At 54.5% G+C, this 8,865-nt stretch overlaps 1 protein-coding gene and 1 long non-coding RNA gene across 2 annotated transcripts in view; both read left to right on the forward strand.

Annotated features, from left to right (window-relative positions):
- Positions 1 to 1,133, forward strand: part of LOC132649728 (uncharacterized) — a 40,284-nt gene extending 39,151 nt beyond the window's left edge. Inside the window, exon 3 of the long non-coding RNA XR_009588232.1 lies at positions 899 to 1,133. This is a non-coding gene — a long non-coding RNA (uncharacterized LOC132649728). The remainder of the gene's footprint in view (positions 1 to 898) is intronic.
- Positions 1,134 to 1,298: 165 nt separating this feature from the next.
- LOC132649733 (basic salivary proline-rich protein 3-like) lies at positions 1,299 to 6,424 on the forward strand. Its single transcript, XM_060373967.1, has 3 exons — positions 1,299 to 1,965; positions 2,882 to 4,060; positions 5,047 to 6,424. Exons 2-3 carry the CDS (start codon positions 3,922 to 3,924, stop codon positions 5,793 to 5,795), a joined length of 888 nt encoding a protein of 295 aa, XP_060229950.1. The 5' UTR covers positions 1,299 to 1,965; positions 2,882 to 3,921; the 3' UTR covers positions 5,796 to 6,424.
- Positions 6,425 to 8,865: the final 2,441 nt, after the last annotated feature.

Here is an 8,865-nt window from a genome sequence, read left to right on the forward strand (position 1 = left end):
AAATACTCATATACAGAAAATAGACAAAACACCTATATACAGAAAAAGTACAAAATGAATAAAATTTTGTACAAAAAGTACAAAAATTTTTCATATATAGAAAATTTACAAAACACACATACACAGAAAATAGACAAAACATTCATATACAGAATATAGACAAAACACTCATCTACACAAAATAGAAAAAAAATAAAACACTCTTCTAGAGAAAATAGACAAAAACCTCCTCAAATACACAAATTAGACCAAACACGCACATATACAAAAAATAGACAAAACACTGATACACAGAAAATAGGCAAAACACTATTCTAGAGAAAATAGACAAAAAAGTCCTCAAATAGAGAACATAGACAAAACACTCATATACATTCAATGTACAAAACACTCATCTACAGAAAATAGAAAAAGTCACTTTTCAAGAGAAAATAGACAAAAAAAATCCTCAGATACATAAAATAGACAAAACGGCCATATACAGAAAATAGACAAAAACATTCATATATGGAAAATTGAGAAAACACTCATATACAGAAAATGTACAAATCTCTAATTTACAGCAAATAGACAAAACACTCATATACAGAAAATAGAAAATCACTATTCTACAGAAAATAGACAAAAAACTGCCCAAATTCAGAAAATAGACCAAACACTCACATATACAAAAAAAAAAAAAAGACCAAACACTCATATTGAAAAAATAGACAACACACATATACAGAAAATAGACAAAACACTATTCTAGAGAAAATAGACAAAAACTCCTCAAATACAGAAAATAAACATACAGAATACCCGCATACAGAAAAAAAACACGAAATGCCCATATATAGAAATCCTGGCTTTATGTAGACGCTTTCTTCTATGTAAAGGGTTTTTTGTTTTGTTCCAGGTGTGGGGCTGACTCGGGTGCCCACAGCAGCACACTGCCTCCTGCGGCTCTGGAGGGGCGCTTGCCGGCTGCAGACGGTTTAAATCTGAGGACTGTGGAGAGGGACAGAGGCCGGAGGGTGTAGATGGAGCTCGGGAAAGGAGGCCGCGCTCCCCCCGCTGCTCCCCGCAGCTCCCCCGCTGCGCCCCGGCTGTGCCCCCGGAGCTCCCCCCGCTGCGCCCCCGGAGCTCCCCGCTGCGCCCCCCCCCCGCGCTGCGCCCCCCCCCCGCGCTGCGCCCCCCCCCCGCGCTGCGCCCCCCCCGCGCTGCGCCCCCGGAGCTCCCCGCTGCTCCCCCGGAGCTCCCCGCTGCGCCCTCGGAGCCCCCCGCTGCGCCCCCGCTGCTCCCCCGGAGCCCCCGCTGCTCCCCCGGAGCTCCCCGCTGCGCCCCCGGAGCTCCCCGCTGCTCCCCCGGAGCTCCCCGCTGCGCCCCCGGAGCCCCCCGCTGCGCGCCCGGAGCCCCCCGCTGCTCCCCGCTGCTCCCCCGGAGCTCCCCGCTGCGCCCCCGGAGCCCCCGCTGCTCCCCCGGAGCTCCCCGCTGCTCCCCCGGAGCTCCCCGCTGCGCCCCCGGAGCCCCCCGCTGCGCGCCCGGAGCCCCCCGCTGCTCCCCGCTGCGCCCGGAAGCTGGTGATGCAGTCAGCAAGTCAGGGATCCCCCAAAACAAGACCGGACTGCCTCGAGGCCCGCACGACCGTAACCAGCAGGAAGTAGCGCGAGGAACAGCGCTAACCTCTCTCCTACCCCGGAGCGGGGCGGAGAAGGCGGGAAGACATAGAAGCAACTTCAATAAAATCGTTTCAAAGTGCGCCAGCGAGTACGTGGGAGAGGGCACAACTCTGGCCACACAACCAGGGGTTTTTCTTTCTTCCTAAGCCTGTGTGGCTCCGACACCTGTGCCAGCCCGCGACACGCCAGACCCCACCTCAGAACGAACGAACTTGACCAAAACTCCGCAAGCCACCAACCGCGAAGTCTCCGATTCCTGCTAGCGTCGGTGCCAACTGTTGTGCCGTCATTCACCATTTCTACAGTAGGTGGCGCTGTACTCCGCACCGTGACGCCTGTTTTCCTTTCCTTTTTTTTTTTTTTTTTCCAGCCAGAAAATCAGTGTGGAAGTGGGGTGCGGTGGCGCACGCCTGTAATCCCAGCACTCCGGGAGGCAGAGACAGGCGGATCTCTGTGAGTTCTGGGCCAGCCAGCGCTACGTAGTGAGGGCCTGTATCAAACAGAAATGATGAAGCAAAAACCAAGCCAAGCTCTAAGGACACATTCTTACTTGTCTGTCCCTAACCCTAACCACGGCAAGGTTACGATTGTCTTGCTTTTTTTTAACAAGTCGCAGACACCCTCCTAATGCCTGTGCCGTAGAATCGAGGGGCAGAGGACAGACCTGATTTGGCCGGTGTGACTCGGGAGGAAAGAACACCGTTCTCCGGAATAGGGCCAGCCTGTGCTCTTCTTCATTGTCCAGGCCTGCCGGGCCACGCCTGGGCTTCGGCCCTGCCTGAAACCACAGCAGATGCCACTTAAACACTGGTCACACAGGCCAGCCGAGGCAAAAAGGCTGAGAGTTCAAGTCTCAGCCAGACCCTGCCTCGGTAAAATTCAGTTCAGCCGAATTAAGCCGGGACCACGAAGGGCCGCAGTTTCTCTGGCACGTTGCATGACGTCCTTGGGCCCCAGGCTTCTCATCCGTAAAGTGAGAGTAGGTGATAGCAACACTTGAGATTTGTTGGAAAGATTAGACCAGATAAAAACCACAGGGCGGCCAGGCTTAAATCCCAGCACTCAGGAGTTCAAAGCCAGCCTGGGCTACAGATCCAGTTCCAGGAGAGCCAGGGTACACAGAGAAACTGTGTCTCAACATGTGGGTGTGTGTAGGGGTATTAGGTATACAGCAGGTTCTAGGTAACTGTTTGCTCACCCCCTTCCCGTCCTATTTCCAGAGCAGATGCCTAAGGACACACCGACATGTATGTACTGACGCACGAGGGGCGTGGGGGTGCACAGACACGCGGGCCACGCCTCACTGGCCCCCGGCTGCAGCACCCCTCTGTGTACCCCTGCATGAGCCTGCAGCACCCCTCTGTGCCCCTGCATGAGCCTGCAGCACCCCTCTGTGTGCCCCTGCATGAGCCTGCAGCACTGTGGCTGGCCAAGTCGGCACACGATGAACGGAGAAAGCCACTCGGGTGTGACTGTCCTGAACTGTCTGTCCCTTCTCCACGGCAGAGCCAGCCCTGGATCCCCTGCGGGCACACGACTCAGGGCCGTGCTGGAAGCCCATGCCTCGCCTTTCCTACTTGTTCAAAGGTTGGCGTTGCAGGCCTTTACGTGGGATCTGGGGATTTGAACTCGGGTCATCCTGCTTTCACAAGTGCCTTTACCCCCTGAGCCATTTGCAAGGTCCTCTTTGGGCTTTAAGGCTTTTCCCCACCCCCATGCCTGGTGATTGAACCTGTGACTTTCTGAATGCTGGATAAACGTGTGCCCCTGGGCTACAGCGCTAGCTGAAGGCAATCAGATGTCCTGCCCGCAGGAGGATGTGGAAGCAGCAGCAGTGTCCCCAAAATGTGCATCCCACATCCGGTGCTCGCCTTCACGGAGGGCAGGGGCGAAACAGACAGTTACACAGTCCCCGGAATCCGTGCCAACGCGTGGAGAAACAGCGAACCCTGCCTGGGGTCGGCAGAGACTTCCTGAAGACATGACACTTACTCCGAAACAGAGGAGGGGAGGGCTAGCCGCTCCTGCCCGCAGTCCCAGAGCTGACGAGGCGGAGGCAGGCAGGCCCCCTCTTTAGGCCGGTGGAGTGACTCACCCACCCAAGGGCAAGGCTGGCAACCCGTGTTCTAGCCCCGGGTCCCACGTGTAAGAGAGAATGACCTTGTGCTCTCTGGCCTCTGCAGCATGTGCACACGCACGCACACACACACACACACGTAAAGTGTAATTCTAAAAGAACAACAGAAGACCTTAAAGCAGAATGAGAGCATTGCTAGAGGAGAAGCTGGGATTTGGAAACGGAAGAGTGCTTGCCCAGCATGAGCCTCATAAACTGAGAGTGGTGAAGACACCTGATCCCAGCCCTCGGGGAGCAGAGGCCAGAGGGGAAGAAACTCAAGGTGATCTTTGACTACATGCAGACTTCAAGGCTAGCCTGGGCTACCTGAGCACCTGTGTCAAAAAAACCGAAAAGTAGGAGGAGGCTAGAGAGATGGTTCGGTGGGTAAGGGCACCTCTGTGCACACCTGAGGATGTGAGTTCAGATCCCAGCACAGAGGGCACAGGAGAGGGCTGTCCTGAGCCTCTGCGTGGCTGCACACAGCACACTCTGAGGGGCTGTCCTGAGCCTCTGCAGGCATGCACACAGCACACTCTGAGGGCTCCTGCTCACAGCCAGCCTGGAAACCTGAGCTGCAGCTTTAGAGAGACCCTGCCTCGAAGGAATAGAGGGGGGTGACAGGGAGGACACCCTTCTTCCCCTGGCTCTCCTGGTCTGCAGAGGCACACATGCACACACATACACACAACACATACACAACATACAACACATATACACAATACACATACAACACACAAAAAACATACAACATGCACAGAACACACAGACACACAACACACATACACACAATTAAATTTTTTAAAAAATATTCAAAAACAGGCGTCAGGCCGAGCTCTGAGGTGGAAGAGAACAGGGACCATCCAGGCCCAGCTGTGCACAGACACCGGCTTGGAGCTCCCTCACGTTTGCACAGTGCTGCTCATGGGTACGGTGCTCTTCTTCCAAGTCCAGATCTAGTGAAACACTGTTATTTACTTTTGCTTATTCAGTTATTTTACTGGTTTGGTTATTTTCTTTCAAAACTGCCCTATGTTTGGCTGGAGAGGTGGCTCAGTGGTTAGGAACACTGGCTGCTCTTCCGAAGGACCCGGGTTCGATTCCCAGCACCTACGTGGCAGCTCACAACTGTCTGATACACTCACACGGACATGCGAAACAGTGCACGAAGAAATACAAAGAAATAATTTTAAAAACTGCCCCATGTTTTTAGGGTTTTTTGGAAGCTGTCCTTGAACTAATACCAATCCCCCTGCCTCAACTTCTCAGGGCTGGCATCGCAGCTATGCACCACGAGGCCTGACCAGCTCCCACGTGGGTCCAGCCCCTCTGCGCGCCCTTACACGGATGACACGCCCAGGCACACCTCACAGCCTGGGGACCGACCGCAGCCGGCGTCCTCCGGAGACGGCGGTGCCGGTTCGTGTCTGAGCTGTCAGATGGCCCCGCCACGACATGCTTCAGATTCCAGGGGCCTAATGAGAAAGTGTCAGGCCCGGGTGGGGCTCCCACCAGCTCGCGGGCGCCCGGGGCTGCGGGGCAGAGGTAAGGCCCGGGCACAGGTGTGCCCGCTCGGTGCCTGGAGACGTCTGCGAGCGCCGGGCGGCGAGGGGCCACGCTCGGAAGCAGGGCGCCTCGTCACTCGCCCGTGTAAGCGTGCTGTCACCCAGCCTGGAGGGGCCGGAGGTAGCGTGGGCAGCGGAGGCGCCGCTGCGAGCGTGCTGTCCAGCGTCCACGCGGGGGACCCGCATCAGAACCCGGGGCCCTCCCGGCCGCCCCTGCCTCTCTTTCCTTCCTCACCCCCCACCCATGACCTCTGCATCGCGGCCTTCTCACCCCCAGGCTCTGCTTTCCGTGTGGGCGCGATGCTCAGTCAGCAACACCCCCCCTCAGCCACGCTTCCCCCACGGCCATGCTCCCCACCCCACGGCCACACTCCCCACCCCAAGGCAATGGGCCTTTTCACTGGAGTCCCTTCCCAATGGACTCCAGTCCTATGGAAGGAGACGCCGCCATGAACCCTTAAAACAAAGCTGGTAGATTGTGTGGTGGCCTCTGCAATCCCAGCACTCGGGGGGCAGAAGCAAGAGGGCCGCCGCAGGTCTGAGGCTAGCCGGCCCACGCCGGGAGGGCTAGACAGCCAGAGCTACGCAAAAGACTGCAAACGGGCTGGAGAGATGGCTCAGAGGTTAAGAGCGCTGGCTGCTCTTCCAGAGGTCCTGAGTCCAATTCCCAGCGTCCACATGGTGGCTCCCAACCAGTCTATACTGGGGTCTGATGCTGTCTTCTGGCACGCAGGCGAGTGTACATGCAGAGCGCTCATAAACATTAAATAAACAAATTAAAAAAAAAAAAAAAAGGCAAACAAACAAGCCAGGCACAGTGGCTTTTTGTCAGCCAGGGCTATGTAACCCTGAGACCCTGTATTGATAAAAAACAAACAAGCCTCAGTCGGTGAACCAGCTGAGAGAGTTTAGGTGCTTGGCAGGCGATGCTGGCCACCTCTGGGATGCCAGAGCCACGCCTGAGGAGAGAAACCACCCGGGGAAGGCCGGCCTGTGGGCCGCGGCAGCTCACACCCACACACAATAGAAGAAATGGACTGGGGGAAATACATGAAAATTAAAGCAGTTTGTGAAGACAGAGGTTGCCAGCCCCAGCCTCCCGCTGGGGCACTCCTGGGAAGCCGGGGAGCTGGACACGCAGGCCTTGACTCACTGGTGACCAGGTAGGCCCTCTGCCCGCCACAGCAGCTCTGGGAGAGACTGGTCACTGCCCAGCCCAGGCTGAGCTCATGGGTTCAGGAGGAGGTTAAACCCAGGAGACCTTTGACCCACTTCCTGCTCACTCACCCGGCTCTACCCTGCAAACAGACGCTTGTGCGGAGCTGCTGCCTGGAAATCCATTTGCCCTGGGGGTTTTCAGTCTGTCACTAGCCTTGGGGGCTCTGGCAGCATCAGGGACAGGCTGCCCGTGGCTGTCTCGCTGAGACCACTGCAGACAGTACTCCGGGGGTTTAAGTAGACGAGAGTACAGTCTAGGCCGTGGTCTGAGAGGAGGATGGCTTTAGACCAAGTACCTCCAAATCACCTGCTGACGGCCCCTTCATCAAGCCACCCCTCTCCATCTGCCCCGAAGCCAGACTCTGCTTGCCGTCTGGCCAGCCCCTCCTGGCCTCCCAGTAGAGAGGAGGCAGGCAGTGGCCAGCAGTTTCCCTGAGGCAACCTTTGGGAGTGGGGGGGGCCCTACTCAGCAGGTGACGGTAGCGGACCCTCCTGCTCACGCACAGTGGGGCTCTGAGCAGCTCTGAGGCACCTGATCCAAGAGACCCTGCTCGGGCTTCGTAGCTTCCCAGGACCCAGGCACTTACAGTCAGGCTGTTTAAGGTGAGAGAAGGGGCCGCTCGTTGTTGGGCGGGGAAGGCGTTAGCGGACTCCGGGAGCAGTCCAGTTTCTAGATGCAGAAACAGGAGTTCAGACGGCAAGGCCGTCAAAGACCGCAAACATAATCTGGGCATTTTAAAAACCTGTTTAACAAGAGATGGCTTCCTTTTCCCAGAGCTCAGCTTGCTCGTTTGTAAAATGTGTGGTGACTAATACTGTGCCAAGTTCTTAGATTACCACTATGAGTTGAAAAGACAGAGGCAAATGCTCTCTTTTGAATTTACTTTTTACTTTATGTGTGTGAGCATCTTGCTTGCATGCTTGCCTGTGTGTCTGATGCCTACAGAGGCCAGAAGAAGGTGTTGGATTCCCCCTGGAAATGGGGTTAACAGATGGTCGGGAGCCACCATGAGGGTGCCAGAAACTAAGTGTGTGTGTGTGTGTGTGTGTGTGTCTGTGTCTCTGTGTATCTCTGTGTGTGTGTGTCTCTGTGTCTCTGTGTATCTCTGTGTGTGTCTCTGTGTGTGTGTGTGTGTGTCTCTGTGTGTGTGTGTATCTGTGTCTGTGTGTCTGTGTGTCTCTGTGTATGTGTGTGTGTGTGTGTGTGTGTGTAGGCCAGACAACAACTTCTGGGAGTCAGTCCTCTCTTGCTGGGCCTTAGCAATGGAAGTCAAGTTGTCAGACATGATTAAAGCCGCCGTTCACTGGGCCATTCCATCAGGACCCTTTCTGGTCGGTGTGACTATGACATTTCTCTTTCAGTCATTGTGTCGGGGCACACATGCACCACAGCACAGGCCCGAGGTGTTCTGAGTCCTGGGGACCAAACTCAGCTTGGCAGGCCCCTTTGCCGACCACCTGCCTCTGGCTGGAAAACGCGCTCACTCTGACGCCCAGTGTGAACGTGAAGGCCTTCACGTTCCTGGATCCTCCTACCTCAGCCGCCTGGGTTCCGGGGCCACAGGCTGGGAGGCGTCAGCGTTTAGTGACTCTAGTCCCCACACCCGGCTGGGAACTGGTAGCACCACACAAAGGGAGGCCTACCACAGAGACTTATGGAGCTTGTGACAGACTGACTCACCAGGCACCAACGTTTGCTCAGCGCGTCAGGCACCACGTTCCGCAAGACTTCACCACGCAGGGGAATTCAGTGGAAGGCGGCAGACCTGAGGGTCTCTGGTACCTCTCCGCCTGACCGCCTGGAAGAGTTACACCAACTTCCTGTCTGCAAACACCTCTTTTATTTTACTGAGACAGAACCTCACTCTGTAGCCCATCTGACATGGAACTCAGAAATATCCGCCTGCCTCAGTCTCTCGAGCGCTGGCATTGAAGGCATTGACCACCACACCTGGCTTCAAACATCCCCTAAGGATGACACAGTCTATATGAACCAGGGTCTAAAAATATATTTTAGACAAGTTCTCACCTTGTATCTCAGGCTGACCTTTATATCTGTATGTCTATATCTGTATGTCTGTCTATATATCTGTATGTCTATATATCTGTATATCTATATGTCTATATCTGTATGTCTATATGTCTGTGTCTATATATATTCCAGATGATATATGTGTGTGTGTGTGTGTGTGTGTGTATACACACACATACCGATATAAAGGTCAGCTGAGAATTGAGAATTACAAGCATGATTAGATACACAGTGAGCTGAGATACAAGGTGATTATTCAAAACCTAAAGACAC

The sequence above is a fragment of the Meriones unguiculatus genome, chromosome 21 (genome assembly GCF_030254825.1).
Source record: "Meriones unguiculatus strain TT.TT164.6M chromosome 21, Bangor_MerUng_6.1, whole genome shotgun sequence".
Taxonomy (NCBI): Eukaryota; Metazoa; Chordata; class Mammalia; order Rodentia; family Muridae; genus Meriones; species Meriones unguiculatus.

What these genes read in the sequence shown, in the direction of transcription:
- LOC132649733 (XM_060373967.1), top strand. Translation starts at nt 3,922, where the DNA reads ATGAGAGCATTGCTAGAGGAGAAGCTGGGATTTGGAAACGGAAGAGTG. An exon ending in CAGAGGGGAAGAAACTCAAG is followed by an intron (nt 4,061 to 5,046) that starts GTGATCTTTGAC and finishes TCAACTTCTCAG; the next exon opens with GGCTGGCATCGCAGCTATGC.